Here is a 22,468-nt window from a genome sequence, read left to right as displayed (position 1 = left end):
GGTCAGAGGACGCCGTTAAAACCAGCCAGTTTCGGTAAATCCCCGGCTACGTGGTTGATAGTCGCGTAATTCCCGAACAGTAGGTTGCATCAAGGTAACGTACACATGATTGAAAAAGCAAAAGCTATTTTCCACGCCGCGACTTTTCACCAATGGCGCCGTGTCGCGTTCCACGTGTTCTGCGGCCCCGGAGCCCCCTCTGCCAGGGCGGCCCCGGAGTCCTCGGGGTCCCTGGTCTGCGGTCTGGGGGGAAAAGGGAGGGGCCGCGGATGAAAGTGCGGCAGGGAGGGCGGGGTTCACCAGCGCTCTCCTGTAATTGTGGCTGCTAGAAAAGCAGAGGGGGTCAGACGGAGATCTCTGATTGGTCGGTCGGCCTCATGCTCCTTTGAATCTGAAACCTTTATTCAGACACACTCCTTCCTTTGTGCTGCAGGAGACGCCGTGTGTGTGTGTGTGAGCGCGTGGTTAACTCACGTGAAGTGTCACCGTGGCAATGACAAGTCACATCTGATCGGTAGATGTTTTTATAAATCACACACACACACACACACACCATCCCCGAGGGGATGTTTTCCTGCAGCCCACAGAGAAGCCCAGGGGAACGTTCTCCTCTCCGTTTGATCAGCAGCTCCAGGTCACGTGAGCAGAAGACCCAAACCACAGTTTGGTTTGGATGGAGGATAATTGAGGGGGGCTTGTGGCGAGACGGGGCCGGGGAAGGAGGGAAGGGGGAAGCGGAGAGGAGACGCCCCGTCGGTAAATTTAGCCTCCACTGAGATAAAAATAAAACGCCTCCTCCGAGGGATGATATTAATAGACCGTCCGACACACACACGCGCACCAAAACACCGTTACACACACTCTCCTGGAGGACGGTGACGACGAGGTGGTGGCGGTTTGCCGAACCGGCGAAAGGGATGATGATGAAGAGATTCAGGAATAGCGGCTCTATTTCCAGCAGGCCCCGGTGTGTGTCACCCTGTTATTACGAGCCTGCATCATCCATCCTGCGTCTCCATGGAAACGCAGCCGAGCCCCGCGATTGGACGGCGGCTCCCGGCATCTTTGCGCCGCGACGAGTGCGCCAACACGTCGGCGTCTTACGTGGCGGGGGGATCCTGCCGCGTCACTGCCCATGTACGGGCAGCAGAGCGGCGGTGGGCGGGCGGAGGGACAGGAAAGGAGACGCAGATTCGCCAGATTTTTACCTTTTTGTGAACATCTAGGAGCTTCGGCTTTTAATTTTCAGCCTCCCTTCTGCCGCTTTTCTGTCTTCACCCTCCACGTTCTCCATCCTCCTCTAAAACGGTCCACAGGTTACCTGAGGACCCAAATTGTGAATCTCCATGTGAGATGACCTTGTGATTGACAGGCGTGAAGCCCCGCCTCCCCTCCTCCAAAGTCAGCTGTGATTGGCAGGCAGCCCCACGTAGGTGCGAATGAGAGGCGGGGTTCCCACGTGCCCTGAAAAAACCCTGAAAACTAATGACAGGTTTTTTTTGTGCTTATACAAAATCCTTTAAGAGTTCCCTGTTTTATGAGAACTGAAAAATGAGTGTTTACAGCTTCTCGCCGCCACCGGCCAATCAGATTTCCCCTCAGATCAGTGTGTCCATTTGACTTGGTCACTACATTTAGCCTCTTCAAGCTAGCCATACATCAGACTCATCTCACATTTAAAGATGCGTTTTTACCGTTTTAAGTCTCAGACTGAGATTTTTACAGTTTGATTCCTGCAGGGTCATTTACAGGTATCTTTTTTTTTCCCACCACACAATGCGTTTGTCGGAGCTCGTCTATTGGTTATTGATTGGTTGCCGTAAAGGCCGAGGCGAGGAAAAGATCCATCAGATGACCACCTTGTATTTTATCACGATGATGGGACACTAAGATTTCCACCCGACTTTCAGTTTTCAGTCTGTTAAACAGTTAGCTTAGCATGAGACGAGGAATGAATAAGACCGTCTGGGTAAATGTACGAAATGCAAAGCACGGCTGCGGGAAAGGGCTGATGTCTGACGTCAGAACTTTCCATCTAGAGCAGGAATGGTTGATTGACAGCTGACGGTCCAGGTTAACCCCTAAGCAGGTGTCAAATTTACTTTTTTTTTTTTCCTAAGGGGTTTTCTGCCTGAAACTTGTCTGGAGGTCTTGAAGCTGCAGTCACGTCTCCAGGAGCAGCTTCTCACTCTGGGCGATAATCCAGCTCTTCATCTCCCGAAGCTCTCAGGTGTGCTCATGCATCCACAGACACACACACAGTTTCTGCTTCACTTATTCACTTTATTCACGTCACTCAGGTAAAACACATCAGTCCATGATGGCGGCGGCGCCGGCCAACACCTGCTCAGCTCCATGGGGTCAAAGGTCAGTTCCTCCACCCACCCCACCCCCCGGTTCCCGGCAGCGGGAGTCCTCTCAGGTCGCGCCGGAAGACTCTCTTCCCGCGCCGGAAGACTTTCCGTGGGCTCTTAGCTGCGCGCCTGGGTTCGGCGCGTCACGTCACGTGTTTTTCTCGCGGGTCACACGTCGGGAGTCACACGTCCCGGCGGCGGCGGCTCCTTCAGCGGTCCTGAAGCTGCAGCAGCGGGACCCACTGGTTCCTGCAGCGGCTCTCCTGGCAGAAGCTGCTGACGTCCTGCAGAGCCGCGCACTGGAGCGGCTGCAGCGGCGGGTTCTGCGGCGGACGGCAAAGTGTGCGGTTAGACGCCTCGCTGGCTCGACGGATAGGGTCACATGACCAGAGAGCATGCGTTGATATTCTTTTTTTTTTGTTTGTTTTTTAAGCTCTTTGGACTCACCGTGACCAGGATGCAGTGCAGGTCCCGAGGCTCGGCGCCGCCCGCCGCCGCCGCCTCGTCGCCCAGCAGTTCGGCGAGCCGCCGCACGCCGCTCAGCCGCAGGATGTCGATGTCGTTGTCGCAGCAGAAGGCCTGCAGCAGCGTGAAGTGGATCTGCAGCGCGATGTCGCCCTCGTCTTCCTCGTCCGTGGCCAGGACGCACAGGACCACACTGTCCGGGTCCCTGCAGGAGAAGGAGGAAGAGGAGGTCAGTGACGTCAGCGCTATGTTTGGAAAGGTTTACCCCCCCCCCTTCCCCGCGTCCGTTATAAGACGTCATCTGGCGGTTAACGGAAGTCTACTCACACGTTCATCAGTTTGGCGGATTCGTAGACGCCCACCGTCAGGCAGTCCTGCCGCTGCGCCGCCACCAGCAGCTCCTCCAGGGAGCGACTCACCGGCTCCATCCTGCGTGCACGTGAAAACACGGGAACCGTGAGAGGCGTGCACACACACACACACATGCATATCCACACACACGTAGCGAGCTGCAGGGGGACACTCACTTCTTCTCGGTACCGACGACTTCCTCCAGAGTCATGCCGAAGTCCGTCAGATAATCCACCAGGTCCAGCATAGAAAGGGTTAAATATCCGTTACGGCGCTCCAGCTTCGGGATTCAGTTAATCCACACCGTGCGGAGGTTCCGGTAAGAAAATAAGCTCGATAAAAAGATCCGTAGTTGTGGTTCCGGTAAAGTCCAGGAGCGAGAAGAGAGTGTGAAGCTTGAGACCGGGACGAGGGTGATTTATACCCGCTCCCCACCGGGGGCGTGGCTTCATCCCTCCACGCTCTCTCTCATTGGTCGGACACCCCACGCAATTATTCCCTACTCTGCGCCCATTGGCTGACCGCCCGGCAGCCGTTGGTGATCCCACGTGGGAGGTTTCGGAGAAACCCTCCCCGCACTAGTTTGTGTCCTGGGTGTTTCTGTCTCCGCGGAGGAATGTCCTCCTCCCTCCGGGAACCCGCCGCTGCTGCCCGGGAAAAAAGTGCTCAAATTCACCTGGCTGGGCGCCGAGCGGCGCGCAGCCCCCGGTCGCTCCCCACGCACACGTCACGTCTCGCCACAAGAGCCGCCTTTTTACGGCCGATCGTTGAATCAGTCGTTTTCCCCACGGAGTTCCGCGCGGTGCCGCCGGACCCCCCTCCCTACGCCCCCCCGAAGGCGGCCGGTTGTGTAACGGAGCAGCTGATCCGGGGGAATAGCTAAATAAAGCGGTTCGGTAAATATGCACCGGCCGGGATTCCGCCCCCGTCCCCCTTGTCTGCTCGGTGTTGGAGCGGACCGGTGCACCGGAGACCTGCCGTGCAGAACTCCGCCGGGAAAACAGCCCAAATAACTCGGCGTTCTCTGCTATGAAGCTTGTCATGTTTTTCATGCATTTTACAGTGTTGCACACGCACGCACACACATGCACACGCACACACACATACATGCACGCACAGTGCGGAGTTGACTATCTGGCGCCCCCCAGCGGACCCGCAGGGACTTTTCAGCGGGAAAACCCGCGGAACATGTTCCAACAAGCAGAGACTCTGCGGGACCGGTTCCCGTTGTGTGTGTGTGTGTGTGTGTTTGTGTGTGTGTGTGTCTCACACAAACTGTCTCATGAATCAGTTATTGATTGATTTATCGAACCTGAAGGTGCAGATTGTAAACTCCAGTTTACTTCAGCTAACTTACACACAGGTCAACAGGTTGAAAATGAAGGATATGAAGTCAGTTTTAAAGTGTGTGTGTGTGTGTGTGTGTGTGTGTGTGTGTGTGTGTGTGTGTGTGTGTGTGTGTGTGTGCTGCTATTACCATACTTTAATGATGATCACAAACATCTCTGCTTTAGTCTTGATTTTAGCAAATGGTCCTTCAAACTTAATAGGCCTCATTGAAGCTCAGTTTCAGTTTTAACACACACACACACACACACACACACACACACACACACGGGAGCAGACCGATACTGCATGTGACGAGCCGGTAATTGATCATTGATTAGATCCAGGGTGATGATCGGAAGCTCCTCCAGGCTGCCCTCCTCTGAAGCAGGTGCAGGTGGAGAACCGCGGCGCTGTGGCGCCCCCTTGTGGCCATCACTGGCTACTACAAGCTGCAGCTTCTGTGAACATTTAGCATTACAATTTAATTTGAAAAATTCTAGTGCAATGCAGCTTTGATCATATAATGATAATCAATGGCTTTAAATATTTTCTAAATGACAAACGATTTAAAAGCAATGTAAATAAAAATTCCAAACAGATAAATCGTCAATTCACCCGGTCATTTATTTCTAAAAGGAAGATCAAATCTGACTAAACCGAGAGCTGATCCGGAGTGTATTCATGTTGATTGATTATCGGGGGGGTGATCGGGTAAAAGGTTACGTTTAGATCATCGGCTGATTGACGGGTGATCTGCGTGAGCGTAATCTCATTTACCCATGTGGTTTCTGAAGACATCAAACTGAAACCAAGAGGTGAAAACGCCCCAGTTTCGACGGTCAGGTAATCAACGAGTGATTGATTGACAAAGACGACTTGATCACATGATCATGTGACTGAACCAGAGAGAGGCGCCGTCCTTTCAATCGCCCAGGATTCAATCAATCTCCTCGGGTTTGAAAACACCTCAACGAAGGGCCGACCCAAAGTACAGGATCACACCTGGATTAGGATGATAATCTCAGCCATACCGATCTTTGCATAACAAATAAGTAAACACTCCTGTTGTTATTCGTTTGTCATGATGTTAGTATACACTGCTCCAAAAAGTAAAGGGAACACCAAAATAACACATCTTAGATCTGCATGAATGAAATATTCCTATTAAATAGTTTGTACAGTATGTCGTTGAATGTGGTGACAACAAAATCATACAATAATTATCAATGGAAATCAAATGTTTGAATCCATGGAGGTCTGGATTTGGAGTCACATCTAAAACGGACATGTTTAGACGTCTGGTCAGGACACGCCTGCACGCGCTGCTTCAAAAGCAGCCGACTTAGCACAAGACTTTGAAAGCTAATGATAAAGCTAGCTTCCACTGCGGCAGGGTTTTTGGATGATTTTGTAAACACATTCGGCTGACATCGACGTTTGGCTTTTAATTCTTGTACAATTTGTTGTTTTTCTAGGAGTTTAACTTTAACATGCATAGTTTCGTGTTTGGTGTCCAAATGCCACCGTACATTGTTCTCTTTGACAACTGATGCTGACTCATAACAGAAAAGACATGCTGTTTCACACAAAACACAAACATGTATTGGCCTTCCCATCTTTCTTGAAACAACCTTCCATTTGCATCAACTTTTCTGGACATTTAGGATCATTTGTATTTCTCAATTCCACGAGTTGAAATAGCATCGATGTGGTTACGCTGCGATCTAATGGCGGGATGTCGTCACTTTTTGGGTAACATGGTCGGCGTGAATTGTGGGAAATGTATTTTATGGTCAATGCACGTGTTTGATTTATTTATTCGTTCTGTCTCTTTAATTATATATATTTTTCATTTTTGACACTATAACTGTTACGCTGCTGTGACAAAAGAATTCCCCCTATGGGGATCAATAAAGTTTATCTTGTCTTAATGAACCAAAAGACATTTATGTGTACATTAACAGGCCCCGATGACGCTTTAAATGTGAAAACCAACATTCCCGGTCGGATGGTCCATTTCCTCCACGTCTGTCCGAGTCTTGTGGATCCAGACAAGGTACCCGAACGTCAGAAGAGTTGGAAAAGACTTGTGTTAAACACATATGATATTTTCGTGAGTCCAGAACTAGGAAAAGACAAATAGACGACGGAAGCGCAACGCGAGCCCAGCAAGACTCCGCTGAAACTCCTGATATTTACTTCCAACCGTGAAACCCAGCAGTGTTGAACCTGCTCCCCGGCGCCCCCTGGTGGCTGCACCCCATCCTGGGTTGGCCCATGATTAGGTAAGATCATTTATTGATCCCACAATGGGGAAAGTCAACCGTCGCAGCAGCATTACAGGCGGTGGAGATAGTAATGATAAAGATAATACGCAAATAAGGGATGTACATACAAATGAATGACATATGCAAAAGAAAACAAAATTAATAAAGAAATGCCATGTGCAGGGAATGATTACAGAAATAAGAGATGTGGGTAGTAAAAATGAAATGGTAATAAGTCCTGGAGAATGTGTAAATATAATAGAAATGTAAATATTGCAGTGATGAGAGTGTTAAGCGGAGATGGAGGCAGTGGGGTAGGGCGAATTAATATTTTGGTGATGAGTCACTGATGGGGAGAATATCACTGAGGCGGTGCCGTCTGGTCATGAATGTGAGGGATTTCTGCCTCTTCTAATCAGCTTCCTGTTGATTTCAGGTGGTTTCCCTGGCAAGTGGGCTCCTTGGAGTCTCAAAGGCAAGGATATTTAAAAACAAACAAAAAAAAGTGCTCCAATGAGCGTCTCCGGAGGATTTGATCTGCTAAAGAGCTGCCATGTGCTAATCAGGTGACAGGAAGCACACACACACACACACACACGTATACACAGAGAGGGGCGGAGGTGCTCTGTCCTCAGCTTAGCTTACACACTTAATGCTACAATGTGTTGCTAAATGAAACGTATGCTACATTTTATGTCTCAACTTTATGAATGGACAGAGTGAAGCCGCTCCTCTTTTAAAAACCATCAATCCGTCCCTCTTCATGTGCGAGTCCACACATCGTTTGTGTTTTTCCATGATTGCCTTTGGGCTAGCTAGCGGCGGGCGGTGCATCCTGCTCTTTTTAAACGCCACTTTGTGCACAACGGCGGCCATTTTGGTGTCAAACACTCATCCCGTTTGCTCCTAACTCAGATTTGGCTCCGATCAGAAAGCAAAAAAAATCCACCCATCGCCGACTCTACACTAAGACGTCAAGGTCCTCAGACCAGAGAAGGAGAAGAAGCACAGCCAATGCAGAAAGATGGCATTATTTTGAACGGAGCTACAATTGAAATGGAATCAGAGGATCAGGAAGGGACAGAGCATGGTAGATGTTTTGGAGAGAAGGTCAGAGAAGCCACACTGAGATGGTTGGGTCACGGACGGAGGAGGGAGAGTTAAGATATCGGGAGACGGATGCTGGAATTGGAGGTCTGGAGGAAGACCAGAGAGAAGATTTATGGATGGAGTGAAAGAGGACATGAAGGTAGTTGGTGTGAGTGAAGAGGGTTAAACAGAGGAGGTTTAGTTGCCATGACAACCCTTGAAGGGAGCAGTCGAAAGGAAAGACGATGGTTTAATTGGAAATAATGAGAAAATTCCTTTTTAAAGGTATAAAGAAAAACAAAAATTGAGCAGCAAAAAAAAAAAAAGAAATGAGAATCTGAAAGAAAACATGGTGTTTCTGTAGCAGAGGAAGGCCGGCGGGTCCCGGCGTCCGCTGTCCTGAAGGGGGCGCCACTCCGACGCGGAGCGTGCGGGCCGGTCGCCGTGGCCGCAGGTCAAAGACATTTACGGCTGCCTGTTTGCTTTGACGCGAGACGCCGCCACTTCCTGTCTGACCGAGGCGGCGGCAGGAAATGAAGCGGCGCAGGCCGACCGACTCCGACCCGCCAATGAATGAGTAAGCAGATGGAAGGTCGGGGTCGGACCGAGCCCGGCGACTGATGGCGTCAACGCCGTGTTACAGGAAGTGCCCTGGCGGGCGGAGGCGAGGGTCGGCGTCGCCGCGTCATCGGTCAGGCGGTGAGAACGGGGCAGCTATAAGGCCGCCGCTCTCGATCCGCCGCCTCAGTCATGGGCGCCATGTTCCGCGGCGGCGTGCTGCTCCTCGGCGCCTACGGCTGGCTGCTGGTCGTCTCGGCCATGGAGGCTCGAGAAGAGCGAGAGCTGGTGAGTTTCTCGTGTTTTTAATTCCAGGTAAACGTTTAACGTGACTTTAATTAACCATTCGGAGAGATTTAGTTTTTTCTTTTTGGAAAACTTCTCTCCGGCTTTACTTTCCACACAATTTTTTTCTCGCTAAAATGAAAATCCACAAACTGCAGATACAGGCTGATGGGCTCACAGCGCCCCCTGGTGGTATGGAGTCGCGTTTCACATTGATGGTTGACCGACCGAATGTATGTAGAGACGGGAAGCTGACGCTCAGGCGCTCCCCAGGTGGAAGCTCTGCAGGAGGTCCTGGAGAAGCTGAGGAGCCGGCAGGCGCCGTCGGCCCAGAAGAAGCTGGGATGGGTTCCTCAGGTGAGAACCCCAGATTTACAACCTCCAGTCTGATCAGAAGAGAACCTGATGATACACGATAAGGGAAAAGGGGACAAAGAAATCACCCGAAAAGAAAAAAAAAAAAATTAAATCAAGCCTCGTCTGGACTGCTGTACATCCCATAATAAAGTGGCCTTTTATAAATGAATAATTCATGGAACAAACATCTAAAACCCATCTATCCTAAGGTCACGTATTTATTATTATGGCGTTCCAGTCATTCAGACCAACATGTTTGAGTGTGTATGTATGTGTGTGTTTTTGTGTGTGTGTGTGTTTGTGTCAGTGTGACGCAGGTGAGGAGTGTGCGCTGCGTAGAGGCTCCAGGATCGGGACGTTGTGCAGCTGTCCCCGAGGAACCGTCTGCGACTTCACCGTCCTCAAATGTCTGTGAAGGACGTCGCGTTCGGAGCCGGTGGAGGAAAAAAAAAAAAAAAAAAAAAAAAAAAAAGCACAAAACGCAGCTTTTAAAAGATGCGCCGCCCGTTTTAACTCTTCGTCCTCACTGTCGGAGGAGGAAGATGAAGACGGCGATCCAGTTTGTCTCAAAGTCCCACCATTTCCCCCAAGTTTGTCTTTCAGATGGAAAACAGCAGGCAACGCTCGGTGGCGCCCCCTAGTGGCCGGGAGTGGAACCGCAGGTTAAAATCTGTACCCTCTTCTCTGGTGAACCAATAAAATGTTGATCTTGCACGTCGAGGAATTCAAAAATGAAAATCCTGAAGAAATCTTTTAATTTCCATGAGCAACGCTTAAAGAATGCGTGAATGGTGTAAAGAAAAGTCTGAACATCAAAACTCCTGTGCTTTATTTCATGTCGAACGGCATCAGACGAGCTCCGTAAAGAGCTTCAAGCAGTGAACTTCAAACAGCAGAATTTAAAGAAAAAAAAAAAAGAAAAAAAAATTAAAAACCACACAGAGACAAAAAAAACAACAAAAAAAAAACACAGAAGCACCGGGACTCTGTTTTTACAGAGGACATCAGACGGGGACCAGAACCAGACCTGTCCCGTCAGGTTCTGCCCCCCCCCCCCCCGCTGTGAATTGGCATTTTTAATTTAATTTTATTTTTGTAAACCAGCCTGGAGAACAAACGAATCAACTTAAAAAGCCCCAACAGTGATGAACAACCCATGCTGGTTTCAATCCCCTTTTATATCACCAATCAGACCCATGTGTTGCACCAACAGGAACCACACGGAGACCAAAGAGGAGGACACTTATTAAATCATCTCAGTGTTTCTTTGCAACTCAAAAAGGATGGAATCCCATCACGTCTTCTGCTGGAGGCCCAGAAGAAGCTCCGCGTCGAGGAGGATGAGGAGGGACCTTCAGCGGCAGGTGTGAAGAGTCCATCCCCCGGTGCCCCGTCTGGAAGTTTCTGTACAGCAGTCGTCGAGTCTTCCCGGCCTCTCCCGATCTCCTCTCCTGGACCACAACCCCCTCGTCCAGGTCCCCACCATGCACCTCCTACACACACACACACACACACCAGTCCCAACGTTTCTTAAACCTGTAATGACTGAAGTCACCCACATCAGAAGCCCCCGCTCGGTGGTGAGCTCATCTATTGGTTGTAGATCAGTTTTGATAAAGCCCAAGACGAGGAAAAGACCGACCTTGTGTTTAATGACACTCCTAAGATTTCCAGTTTTGAGTGTGAAAACGGTTAGCTTAGCATGAGAGGTAGAATTAGCAACTTTCAGATGGAAAGTGTTGCAGGTTTTGCTCTCAAAGGTTTTCATCCAGACGCACTTTTAACACCGGTCCTCCAGGGAGGAGTGAAATAAGACCGTCTGGGTCAGGGGTCGGCAACCCGCGGCTCCCTGTGGCTTTTTAGAATAATGAGCATTTAATTAAATATTTACTTTAGTTCGTTTATTTTTCAAGTGTCATTTTAAATAAATAAATAAATAAATAAATAAAAAAAACATGTTCAAATATTTTTGTCACCCTTAATCAATGACTGACAGCACACAGAAAGTTTACCTTTTTTTTTTTTTTTTTTTTTTTTTTACATAAATGCAAGAAAGACTCAAATAGACAGTGAATATTTTGCTTGAAAGTCATCTTCAACCTAGTGTGTTTTTTTTTTTGGAGTTCAAAATGTTTCATTGCGTGCACAAATGCCATTTTGTTTTCTCTGCAGTTCATCGATTTAAAAAAAACAATCGCAACATTTTACTTATACATAGCATCAAGGCAAAAAAAATACCGTTTTATGCTGTTTTAATTTGTTTAAAGTTTCTGAAGGGTTTTGTGGGGAAACTGCCCAGAATGGCTCTTTGAGCGATAAAGGTTGCTGACACCCGGTCTGGGTAAATGTAACACTCCTTCCGACTGTCAGGTTTAAATCTGCGCCCGTGCTAACAGTTAGCCTAGCATAGCCAGGGTGGAGGCGGAGCTTCCTGCTCATGATGCCGTTGTTACTTTTTCAAACATCTCAAAGTCAAGTCTCACAATCTGGTTTGCTCCGGCTGCAGTGTGGGCCAGCAGATGGCGTCCTACCGTTCACACACACACACACACACACACACACACACACACACACACACACACACACACACTCATTCCAGAGGATTTTTAACACAAATATTTTCTGTCCTGCTCCAAACAGGCCAGGGATCAGGACTCAAGAAGCCTGAGATGTTTCACCACCGTGTGTGTGTGTGTGTGTGTGTGTGTGTGTGTGTGTGTGTGTGTGTGTGTGTGTGTGAGAGAGAGAGAGATAAAGAGCAGGACAACCTTTCCTCTCTCTCCTAGCCGTTTCCCTCTAGAACCACCGTCCTAGTTTCCGTCCAGTAAATGTTTTAAAACGTGACCCGAGGACCTGCGAGGGAACGCAGGGTTTGAAGGAGAAGAAGAAGGAGGAGAAGGTGCGACTCACAGGTGAGCAGGTGCAGGCAGCAGACCAGGAGCGCCATCGACGGGGCCACGGCCAGCGGCGAGGGCGATGACGACGACGCCCCGAGCTGAGAGCTCACGTCTTCCTGCTGCTTCTCCGGCGGCGGAGTCGAGCACTCTTCTTTACACCTCTGACTGGAACACACATGCACAGAATATGTTGAAGTGTGTGTGTGTGTAAGTGTGTGTCTGTGTGTGTGTGTGTGTGTGTGTGTGTGTCATACTCACAGTTTTTTCTGCAGGAACTGTTGTCCGGATTCGCAGGCTCGAGTTTGGCTCTCCGCCGCCGTCGTCCGGCTCTCCGCCGCCGCCTTCAGGCTCAGATGGGTCTCGGCCTGCAGGATCAGCTGGGTTTGGTTCTCCTGGAGGAGCTCCACCTGGTCTGAAAACACACACACACACACACACACACACACACACACAGAGCACTTAACCTGACAGTTCCAGAAACATGTTTTGTCATCCAGATTGTGGGTTACATTTTGATTGACATCCCTGCTTCCTGGATGTCATGAAGTCACAGATGGGTCATGTGACTTGCCAGGGTGTGATGTCATCAGGTGTGTTTGGACCACATCTCCCTGGCTTCCTCCTCCTCCTCCTCCTAAGAAGGGAAGGAGCTGCTGCCAGGCCTTATAAGGCATCACGCTGCCTCGCAGGATTGAGTTGGAATGCTCGGGCCGGGTACTGCTTCGGCCGGCCGGCCGGCCTATCACCCCAGACCAGTTTGGAGTCGCGTCTCCATGGCAACGCTGCATCGTGGCCGCGTAGCTCGGGGCAGAGGAGGTCATTCAGAGGAAAAGTAACCAGAGTCCTTCCTGTTCTTCTGTTCTTACATCCTGGGGATCTCCTCTCTGGAGCAGGTGTGACTCCGTTGTCGATGGCGTGGAGGCTTTTTTTTTTTTTTCCCTTTCCTGACGTATTTTTCTCCCTCTCGGCCGCTCTCGGGTCATTTTATCCCCGGGGAGTTTGTGGACGTGTCCCTCCCGTGTCCCGGCCTTTCCGCCCGTGACGTGCGAAACAATGGGCTTTGTTTCCGTGGAAAAGGCAGGTAGCGACGCCTCCGGACCGGGAGCGGCTCCGGACCCACAGCTCCCGCCTGACCAAGACTTTCCCCCATTAAAGAGCGAGCCGTTTATCGGCCGCTCCGCCACACAATGGCGGCGCTCCCATCGGGCCTCATACAGGAAGTGCCCCCTTTCCTCCTACTGTTCCTCCGTCCAGCCCGCCCCGGTCCGCCGGCCCGCGGCAGGAAACGCTCAGGAGCTCCATGAAATGATTTTCCGGGCGCGGCGGCGGTGGCGGGCGGGGTGGAAGGCGTTTACACGCTGATATGAAATACCATGGCATCACATGGCAGAAAGGCGCGACCCACCTCCTACCGGCTGAGGTTCTCCTCCGCTTTCTTCTCCTTCTTGGGGATCTTAAGAGGCGGCTAGTTGCTAGTTGCTATCCAATTCACCTCCATCCCCTTTCCTTGTTATTTTCCCCATTCCTGCTATTTTTCCCCGCCTCCTCCCATCGCCGTCTTTTTTCCAGTCCTCCATGTTTGTTTGCGGGCGGTTGCCACGGTAACGTGCGTGTTGGTGTGCGTGCGCCCGTACCTTCCATCAGCTTCAGCTGGGCTGTGAGGTTGGTCTCCGTATCCCGGAGCTGCTGCACCACCTCCTCCAGAGCGCTGATGTTCCCCAGCAACACCACCTGACACACAGCAACACAACACTGTTACAGCCTGACGCACAACACTACACACACACACACACACACACACACACACACACACTACTCCAGCCTGACACAACAACAAGCTGTCCGAGGAAAACAGCCCGACCCTGGCACATCTCTGGCCTTCACACTTAAGTGGGTGTGTGCATGTGTGCGTGCATGTGTGTGTGCGTGTGTGTGTGTGTGTGTGACTGCTGCCAGCTGACAGAGCTGACTGAAGGCAGGACATCTTTGAGAGCCAAGAAACATTCCTTTCATCCAACTGTGAGTTCAAACTTAGCCTCTGTGTGTGTGTGTGTGTCTGTGTGTGTGTGTGTCTGTGTGTGTGGTGTGTGTTGATCAATCTCATCGTCAGACACCGTGTGTGTGTGTGTGTGTGTGTGTGTGTGCTTGAACTGTTCTTTCTGCAGGTGTCAGTATCACACGTTCATAAGGACAGGAAGTGCCTCAGCGTCGGGCTGCGCTCACAGGAAGCGTGTGATCCGACCGCCGCTTCAGGAGACTGAAGGAGGCACCTGCGGTGACGCGATGTGTTTTTGTAAACATCTGGGGGGCTGAAGCCGTTCTCTGGGGGACCTTGCAGATTACAGATTATACTTCGGCCCCTCGGGCCGCCGTGGCCATGAAAGGAGCGGCTGGCACGGAGACGCCGCTGTTCCCTGGCTGCACGCCCGGCCTTTCCCGGGAATTCTAACAGCAGCCAGGAGCGCCCCGGTTCCAAACCCTGACCCCTGACCCCGGATCCCCCCAACACCCCCGTTTGAACCTTAACCGTCCTCGTGCGTTCGGTTAATGTTTATCCAAACTTACCAGGAATCATCAGCGGGATTTTTAAGAAACGTATCCTTGTTCAACCCGTCTGTTTTTAGCCCTCGCGCGCTAATTCACAATAGCTTCTTCTTTTTTTTTTTTGGATTCATGTTATGCAAAAGTCCCGAGAGTGCATTGTGGGAAACACAGTATCAACTGTGTGTGTGTGTGTGTGTGTGTGTGTGTGTGTGTGTGTGTGTGTGTGTGTGTGTGTGTGTGTGTGTGTGTGTGTGGGATGGGATGGGAGTCCATTCAGGAGGGAGGATGAGGAGGGGAGGAAAGAGGAGTGAGTCACCAGCACGAGGCAACGCAGTGCAAACACTCACTTTTTCCAACCAACAACCGGGAGAGTCTGAGGCTGGAAACGTTGCGTCTCCTCACAGTTGAAACATTCACGAGCGCCGGAGGAGGAGCGGCGACCTCCGACCCCCCCCTCTTGCCGCCGCCGCCGCCCCGTGAATGTGTTGTGGCGAGGGGCGGAGCCGCTCGACTTTGAATCCTGGCAACTTTCACAAATATTTTTCTATTTTCAGGGAGCTGAGGAGCTCCCGTCCGTGGATGATGTCACCAAAAGCGGCGAGAACCTGACGACGGGACAGGAGGTCCCATCACGCCTACCACCTGTCACTCACATCTGCAGTCTCTGCCCGCCACTTCCTGTGGCGGATAGAGTGATCGAACACTTCCTGTCGCACGCTCCTCTTACTTGAGGTAGAACAGTACACCCTAACACACACACACACACACACACGTGGAAATACCCGACTGGTTTAAACAGGATCGGACCGCTTGTTCTCCAGGGATGATGAAGATGAAGATAAATCCTCCCCGAAGCGCATGAGCAGCAGTTTGACGGCGAAAGTTTGGCGCGTGGAACCCGTGGTTATCACGGCGACGGAACGACATCACCCATCTCACCGCTGAAGACCCAAAGATCTCGTACTCACCTGCTCCTGCCGGCACTGCTCCAGCGTGGCGTTGGTGGCGTTGAGCGTATCCATCAGCACCAGGATCTGGGCTTGGTGGCGCGCCGTCTCCTCCCGCTCCGCCTCCACCTTCTCCTCCAGCGCCACCCGGTCCTTATTCCACACCACCTTGGCTCCTTCCAGCTTCACCGTGGTCTCGTGCAGCTCGGCCCGGCACTGCGCCGAGCTCTTCAGGTCCGGGGACGTCGCCCACACGACGATGACCACCAGCGACACGATGGACCAGAGCAACAGCAGGGCGAGGATGATGTTCTTACAGGTTTGGTCGGACTTGGTCGCCATGGCGGAGGAGCGAGACGAAGAGCGGCCGGCGTCGGCGAGATTCAGGCGGGGAGTGTCTGGACTCTCCCTGCAGCCTGAGAGGTGGAGATGTTAGCTCCTCCCTCGCCTCCCCCCGCTGGGAAGCCCCACCCTGCATCCTGCCCATGGAGGAGAAGCCCCACACACACACACACACACACACACACAGCGCATGGAAACTCTCATTTACATGTCAAGAATGTGTGGCTTTTTTTAGCTGGAAGCTGTGAGATCAGGTCTTCTGGACCGGCTGGGAGGAGGAACCTCCTGGTTCTACTTGAAGGTGTCGTGTGATGGCGGAGGCGATACCAGGAGTCCTCACAACTGCAGCTAAACAGCAGCGCGCGTGTGTGTGTGTGTGTGTGTGTGTGTGTGAGAGAACTGGGACTTTCTGTTTCTAACGGCAGGGCTGTGAACCTGGATGAACCTGTGACTAAATATGTGGTTGTTTGGCATCCGGGGGGGTTCGGAGAGCAGAAAACGAAACTTAGGGAATAGAAACAGAAAGGGAGACGCGAGAGAGAGAAGGGGAGGGCGAAGAAATGAGGGGAAGAGCTACGAAAAACAGGAGGACGAGTAAAATAACAGATTTAGAAGGAAAAATAGAACTTCACTGCGTTTCCTCTCCTGACTGGCAACTGGACAAGACCTTCCCCTCCCTTTCGGACGAATCTAACCGCCACAAACCGCAGCGTTTCTCGTGGGAAGCGTTGTGTTGGGCGGCCAGCGGGGGGCGCCATCATCCCGACCCTCCCCTCGCCGGCGGCCTCTGGCAGACTTCCTGTTTTCGCTGGTTTTTGGGTTGGCGCGCGGATACAGCGGTTTTGATCGCCGTGTTCCACAGGATCGGGGACGGGACTTGGCCGTCGGACAAGTGTTTGCGCTGGAAGCGTGTCTTTGTTTCCAGGCTCCGGCTGGTCAGGATGGGAAGTTCCTCCCTGCACCTTGCTGGTCCTCTGCTGACCACCACGTTGTTTTTGTGGGTTGCTGGTTCAACATTTTCACTGCCCCTTCTCCTTTGAGGCACTCCCGAGGTCTGCCTGTGGGTGTGTGTGTGTGTGTGTGTGTGTGTGTGTGGATGTGTGTATAGGCAAGAGATCCATGAAGTATGTACTTCGGTAAGAATTCATGTCGTTAAATTATGATTTAGTTTATTAGATGATTCAGTTCATAAGATGGATCAGTTCATAAGATGATTCAGTTCATCAAATGATTCAGTTCATCAGATGATTCAGTTTATAAGATGATTCAGTTCATCAGATGTTCAGTTCATAAGATGATTCAGTTCATCAGATGATTCAGTTCATCAGATGATTCAGTTCATCAGATGATTCCGTTCATCTGATGGATCCATTCATTAGATGATTCAGATCATCAGATGGTTCGGTACAACAGATGATTCCGTTCATCTGATGGATCCGTTCATTTGATGGATCAGTTCACCAGATGATTCAGTTGATCAGATGACTCGGTTCAGCTGATGGATAACTTCATCAGATGATTCATGTTATCAGATCGATCGGTTCTTCGGTTCTTCAGATGGTTCAGTTCATCAGGTGATTCAGTTCATCAGCTGATTCAGTTCATCAGCTGATTCAGTTCATCAGATTATCACTCAGTTTATGAGTCCACAGTCCAATTTATCAGATTATTGTTTCCTTCATCAGATAATGTTTCACTTTCTTCAGTGTATGATTCATTTCATCAGATATATTATGGTTCAGTGTATCGAACACCCTTGAACCTTCACCTCGACCCTCTAACACCTTTTAAAACCTATAAAGTTGATCGATTTAGATGTTAATCTGAACTTTCCCTCACAGCACCTGCGACCCGGCTCCCCTGGAGTCTGTGGAGGTCAGAGGTCACCCCGCTGAGCAGGAGGTACTCTGGCGCCCCCTTGTGGACAAATACGATACCACACCTCGGCTCATATGAAGGACGTTCGCGAGATCCTCCTCTCCTCAGACCTCACGGATGTTCTGAGCGTCCCGGACGGAGGGTCTTCACGAACCCGAGTCTTCTCAGATCTCTTCAACACCATCCAAAGGTCCAGCTTTCAACATCTTCATCTGTTTCCTTGAACGACTTCCTGACGAACGAGGTGATCCAGGTAGTTGTTCCTCCTCCTGCCATTGGCCCGTCTTGAAGCTCCTCCTCCTCCTTCCACCACCAGCATCTCGTCCTCCAGATCCTCCACTTGTTCTCCTCCGGGTCCAGGATGGAGCATCTCCTGCTGCGTCTCCTGCTGCTCTCCGTCTGCTGTGAGTCCATCATCTCCTTCACCTTCGGTCTCTCCTCCTCACACACACTTTAACCCAAACTCTGCTGTCTGGAGTTGAGCTGACACTGTGTGTGTGTATGTGTGTGTTGGGGTGTGTGTGTGTTACATTTGTAAGTGTGCTTATATTTCTAAATCTGTATGTTTGTGCATTTGTGTGTGTGTGTGTGTGTGTGTGTGTGTGTGTGTGTGTGTGTGTGTGTGTCTCATCTGTGTGTGTGCACTTATGTATCTGCATCTGTGTGAGTTTGTGTCCATTTTGTGTGTGTGCGTATGTCTCTTTGTGTTTATGTATCTGTATCTGTATCTGTATGTATGAGTGTGTGCTTATGTATCTGTACGTGTGTGTGTGTGTGTGTGTGTGTGTGCGCGCTTGTATCTGTATCTGTATCACCGTGTATGTGAATATGTGCTTATGTATCTGCGTCTGTGTGTGTGTGTGTGTGTGCGCGCTTGTGTATCTGCATCTGTATGTGTTTGTGTGTGTGCGCGCTTGTGTATCTCTATCTGTGTGTGTTTGTGTGTGTGTGTGTGTCTGTGTGCTTCTGTATCTGCATCTGTGTGTGAGTGTGTGTGTCTATGCGTGTGCGCGCGCTTATCTGTGTGTGTGTGAGTGTGCTTATGTATCAATTATGTGTGTGTGTGTGTGTGTGTGTGTGTGTGTATTCATGAATGTTTGCTTATGAATCTGTGTGCGCTTATGTATCTGAATCTGCACCTGTGTGAGTGTGTGTTTATTTGTGAGTGTGTGCTTATGTACCTGCATGTGTGTGTGTTTTGTCCAGGTGTGTGTTGGTGTGTGTGTCCAGCAGTGGTTGAGGTGCGTGTGGGTGCGGTGGCGTCCCTGCGTTGTCCGCTGCCGCTCCCCTCCTCCTCCTCCTCCTCCTCCGGTGTGATCAGCTGGTACATCCATTCACCTCCTCGCCGTCCTCGGCTGCTGGCGACCCTCCGTCTCTCCGCCCCCCCCGCCGTGACCTTCGGCGCCGGGGTCTGCGGCTCCAAGGTTTCCATGGCGACGGACGGGACTCTGACGCTGCGCGGCGTCGACCCGAGCGACGCGGGGGTTTACTTCTGCGCGACGAGCGAGGGGCCGCCGAAGGGGGAGGAGCGGGGGGACGCGACCTCTGACCCCGAGCCGTGAGCCGCCTCGCCGTTCGGACGGAAGAATCCGGAAGACCTTCTGGACAGAAAATGCGGACATTGGAGAAATGATCAGTCGCAATTAAAAATGTTAAACCCGAATCAGTTTTCCATGCGTCTGTGGCGTCACGTCCTGGAGCAGAAGAACCCGTCCTGTCACGCCTGGATACTCCACTACAGCAGCTTTTTCTTCTCTAGTTGTCAGATAAGTGGATATTCATCTAATCCTAATCTCAGATTTTATGGTTCAGAAACAAAGAAAATACAACATTTGAATTTTTCTGTTTCCAGTGATATGAGTGTCTTAGTTTGTCCCTCTTTGGCTAACAGGATGATTAGCCTAGCTGGCTAACATGACGTTTAGCCTTGGGCTACTTGGATGATTAGCTGCCGGCTAAGAAGATGTTTAGCCTTGGGCTAACAGGATGATTAGCTGCCGGCTAAGAAGATGTTTAGCCTTGGGCTAACAGGATAATTAGCTGCTGGCTAAGAAGATATTTGGCCTTGGGCTAATAGAATAAATTAGCTGCTGGCGTAAACGGCATTCGCTGTCTGCTAACGGGATGATTCGCTGCTGGCTAACACAATGATTAGCCTTGGGTAACAGAATGATAAGCTGCTAGCTATGACAATGTTTAGCCCTTGGCAAGAGGACAATTTCCTGCTGGCGAAAACGAATTTAGCCGGCAGGTATCAGAACATTTAGCTGCGGGCTAAATAGACAATTAGGTGCTGGCTAATAGAACAGCAAGCCTCTTGCAATTTGTTCTCATGCACATTAGCATGTTGTTAACACATTAAATCGTGAAAACATACTTCTTCTGTTCGCGATGACGGTGTTTTGGTCGACCAAGTTGTTGCATGGAGAGTTTCATCTCAACAAACATCATCTGCGCTAACGTTAGCTAGCGCATAAACTCTTCCCACTGACAAACAAAACCATCTCCTGGTTGAAATAATGTCTGTCGAGTGAGTTTCGTTTTATTTTTAACCAGCTCCTTCACGCTGGGGAGGTCTCCTGGGATCTAAGACGTTGGTTCCAGACGTTCCTGCAGGTTTCTGGAAGTGGAAACAACAGGTGGTTTCAACCAATCGTCAAAAATTTAACCCGCATGTTAAAATTCCTTCATCTTGAAGTGAGGATGAATCTCTTCATGCTGGAGAAACGACACTATTTATTTATAGATATCTTCTCATCTGGATTTGTTGGATTTAGGTGTTTTGGGTGTAAACGATGAATCAAAAAAAAACATCTCAAGAGACGTCCCTGGAGAACGTCTCCAGATGCTTCGTCCTGATGGTCCGTTACCATCGACAACATGGGGTTTCCTGTTTGTCTCTTCCCCTCCAACCGTCTTCTCCAGTCCCGGTCTGCTCTTCAGCTTCTTTGGGTTTTCATCCAGCTGCGTGAACGTGAGCTCCTGGACCTTCAGTGGGTGAAGTTTCGTCCAAATTGAATGAAAAGCGGGGTTTTGGAGAAGAAGACTTTGCCTGGGAATCTGAGAAGAAGCGGGAAGTTCTCACCTCTCCATGATGGACAGGGTGCTGGTCTCCTCCGTCCTCTTGTGGTGAGGAAGAGCATGTGTGATGATGAGGAGGCCACTGTCTGGTCCTCCTGTCTCAGCTGTGGTGTCTCCTGCAGGTCGGTTGGGTCGAGACCCAGCGACCCGCCCGCCGCCGCCGTTCCTCCCCAGGTCTTCTTCTGCGGCGGGATGCAGCTGCTCGTGGTCGCCGGGGAAGAAGAAGCTGGTCCTCTTCTTCATCACGAGGAGGTCACCACCAACCGCTTCGTGGTTTCAGGTTCCACCGATCTTTTTCCAACCCCTCTATGGGGCTTCCAGAAATTTCCATCACCTATCTTCAGTTGGAACACAATGTTGCAGATCAGTATCTGCTGAAGGTCCAGTCAGAGGGTTTATTTTAAGATGCTGGTTCCTCTGGTTGGACTTGAAGGAGAGGGTTGTTCTTGTTTTGCAGGTCTTGCGGTTTCCGTCCCGTCGGTCCGAATCCTGATCTCGTTCCGACCCGACCCGGGTTCTGCTGTGCTTCTGGTCTGCCTCATCGACGGCCTGCGGACGCCGGCGCCGGATGTCCTCTGGTGGCCGGACGGCGACCACACAGCGGTGACATCATCGGGCGCCGTGACGCAGCGGGGGGACGGGGTATACAGCGTCACCGCCGTCCTGGAGGTGTCGGCGCAACATTGGGCCTCCGGGTCCTCGTTCTGGTGTGGGACCATCCAGAATGGCCAGGTCTACAGGCAGAGAGCCTGCTCCCAGGACTGATGGTAAAAACTACAAACATGGCCGCCATCCAAGCTGTGAGTGTCTAATTTCAGTAACGATCGACAGCTTGGTCTGTAGGAGAGCTTCATTTTCTGGATTCTTAAAACCTTCTGTCATCTGCGCTGACCTGGAGAACGGAATCCTCCAAAAGTGGTCGGAAAAACAGATTTTGATTTTCAAAAAAAAAAAAAAAACATTTTAAGCGCCCTGTAAAACCACTACAAATAAAAAACTTTTAACCATTTTTTTTTCCTGATAATTTTTAATTTTACTATGATAAATGTTTTGTTCTTGCGAAATGAAGAAAATCAGCGCGAACCATCACTGAGATCGATTACAATCAGTGATAATCAATAGAAAAGAAGAATTCGAATCACATTCGATTGGATGTTAAGAAGAAGCTAAAAAATGTTTCAAGGAAACAAAATTGAAAAAATTGGTTGAAACTCGTAGTGACGAAGAAACGAGCACATCGGTTTCCCCGTTTCCTCACCGGAGAGGAAACCAACTCACAGCCGCAGCTTCTCAGGTTCCTGTCAGGATGCAGCAGAGAACGTCCAGGGAATGTCTGAGGAACATCCAAGGAACGTCCGAGGAACATCCAAGGGAATGTCCAAAGAACACCCTGGGAACATATGAAGATGTTCCAGGGAATGTCTGAGGAACATTCAGGGAACACCCTGGGAATGTTGAAGGAATATCCAAGGAACATCCAGGGTAGCTCCATGGAAAGTCCAAAGAACTTCTGGGGAAGGTTTGAGGAACATCCAGGGATGGTCCAAGACGTGCTGGTTGAAGGTAAAACTCCCTTCCGACTATCTTCTCCTCTTCATCTCTCTGACTGGTTTCTTCCTTCCAGCTTCTGCTTTGTTTGTTCCTGCTGGTTTTTGTTTGTCACTTCTTTTAAAGAACATATTTCTTCACATTTTAGCCAATGATCCTCATCTGTCATTGGGCGA

The 22,468-nt window shown here is 50.4% G+C and overlaps 4 protein-coding genes and 1 long non-coding RNA gene across 11 annotated transcripts; 3 read left to right on the top strand and 2 right to left on the bottom strand.

Annotated features, from left to right (window-relative positions):
* Positions 1-2,262: 2,262 nt before the first annotated feature.
* Positions 2,263-3,571, bottom strand: LOC147237069 (growth arrest and DNA damage-inducible protein GADD45 beta-like). The gene is made up of 4 exons (XM_086173300.1): positions 3,347-3,571; positions 3,147-3,248; positions 2,802-3,024; positions 2,263-2,677 (listed from the first exon to the last, which is right to left on the bottom strand). Exons 1-4 carry the CDS (start codon positions 3,415-3,417, stop codon positions 2,564-2,566), a joined length of 510 nt encoding a protein of 169 aa, XP_086029426.1. The 5' UTR covers positions 3,418-3,571; the 3' UTR covers positions 2,263-2,563.
* Positions 3,572-6,489: 2,918 nt separating this feature from the next.
* Positions 6,490-8,566, top strand: LOC147237068 (uncharacterized). Its single transcript, XR_015105911.1, has 3 exons — positions 6,490-6,784; positions 7,203-7,332; positions 8,499-8,566. It is a non-coding gene; the product is annotated as an uncharacterized LOC147237068 (long non-coding RNA).
* A 47-nt stretch (positions 8,567-8,613) lies between these two features.
* LOC147237067 (cocaine- and amphetamine-regulated transcript protein-like) lies at positions 8,614-9,860 on the top strand. Its single transcript, XM_086143659.1, has 3 exons — positions 8,614-8,701; positions 8,972-9,055; positions 9,363-9,860. Exons 1-3 carry the CDS (start codon positions 8,615-8,617, stop codon positions 9,468-9,470), a joined length of 279 nt encoding a protein of 92 aa, XP_085999785.1. The 5' UTR covers position 8,614; the 3' UTR covers positions 9,471-9,860.
* Positions 9,861-9,867: 7 nt separating this feature from the next.
* On the bottom strand, positions 9,868-15,785 carry LOC147237066 (uncharacterized). Its single transcript, XM_086143601.1, has 5 exons — positions 15,465-15,785; positions 13,587-13,683; positions 12,211-12,364; positions 11,966-12,117; positions 9,868-10,548 (listed from the first exon to the last, which is right to left on the bottom strand). Coding segments are annotated over exons 1-5 (726 nt in total). The 3' UTR covers positions 9,868-10,546.
* Positions 13,642-21,723, top strand: LOC147237065 (uncharacterized). 7 transcript variants are annotated; one of them, XR_015105908.1, is made up of 7 exons: positions 13,642-15,228; positions 15,318-17,687; positions 17,772-17,853; positions 17,995-18,067; positions 18,870-20,792; positions 20,867-21,024; positions 21,202-21,723. XR_015105908.1 is itself a non-coding variant. In XM_086143620.1 (5 exons), exons 1-5 carry the CDS (start codon positions 16,912-16,914, stop codon positions 19,223-19,225), a joined length of 645 nt encoding a protein of 214 aa, XP_085999746.1. In that variant the 5' UTR covers positions 15,874-16,911; the 3' UTR covers positions 19,226-19,326. The 7 variants fall into 7 exon arrangements, 2 of the variants coding, with proteins under 2 accessions (XP_085999746.1, XP_085999755.1); XR_015105907.1 differs by having other exon boundaries at positions 17,980-18,067; XR_015105905.1 differs by having other exon boundaries at positions 15,318-17,916.
* The last annotated feature ends 745 nt before the right edge of the window (positions 21,724-22,468 follow it).

This window comes from Fistularia commersonii, chromosome 1 (genome assembly GCF_037954325.1).
Source record: "Fistularia commersonii isolate RoL2024-O1a breed Wild chromosome 1, RoL_Fcom_v1.0, whole genome shotgun sequence".
NCBI classification, from domain to species: Eukaryota; Metazoa; Chordata; class Actinopteri; order Syngnathiformes; family Fistulariidae; genus Fistularia; species Fistularia commersonii.
Note: the sequence above shows the minus strand (reverse complement) of the source record. Positions and strands in the feature narration are given on the sequence as shown.

Bases quoted from the DNA above. Each gene is read 5' to 3' on its own strand.
- LOC147237066 (XM_086143601.1), bottom strand. From the start codon at position 15,785: ATGGCGACCAAGTCCGACCAAACCTGTAAGAACATCATCCTCGCCCTG. The intron at 13,684-15,464 runs GTGAGTACGAGA...GCTGTGTGTCAG, and splicing joins AGCAGTGCCGGCAGGAGCAG to GTGGTGTTGCTGGGGAACAT. The intron at 12,365-13,586 runs GTACGGGCGCAC...GTGTGTTTTCAG, and splicing joins CCAGCTGAAGCTGATGGAAG to ACCAGGTGGAGCTCCTCCAG.
- LOC147237067 (XM_086143659.1), top strand. From the start codon at position 8,615: ATGTTCCGCGGCGGCGTGCTGCTCCTCGGCGCCTACGGCTGGCTGCTG. The intron at 8,702-8,971 runs GTGAGTTTCTCG...GGCGCTCCCCAG, and splicing joins CTCGAGAAGAGCGAGAGCTG to GTGGAAGCTCTGCAGGAGGT. The intron at 9,056-9,362 runs GTGAGAACCCCA...TGTTTGTGTCAG, and splicing joins AGCTGGGATGGGTTCCTCAG to TGTGACGCAGGTGAGGAGTG.
- LOC147237069 (XM_086173300.1), bottom strand. From the start codon at position 3,417: ATGCTGGACCTGGTGGATTATCTGACGGACTTCGGCATGACTCTGGAG. The intron at 3,249-3,346 runs GTGAGTGTCCCC...ACGTGCACGCAG, and splicing joins GTCGTCGGTACCGAGAAGAA to GATGGAGCCGGTGAGTCGCT. The intron at 3,025-3,146 runs GTGAGTAGACTT...CTTCTCCTGCAG, and splicing joins TCCGCCAAACTGATGAACGT to GGACCCGGACAGTGTGGTCC.
- LOC147237065 (XM_086143620.1), top strand. The intron at 17,688-17,771 runs GTACTCTGGCGC...TCCTCTCCTCAG, and splicing joins GTCACCCCGCTGAGCAGGAG to ACCTCACGGATGTTCTGAGC. The intron at 17,917-17,994 runs GTAGTTGTTCCT...CTCGTCCTCCAG, and splicing joins TGACGAACGAGGTGATCCAG to ATCCTCCACTTGTTCTCCTC.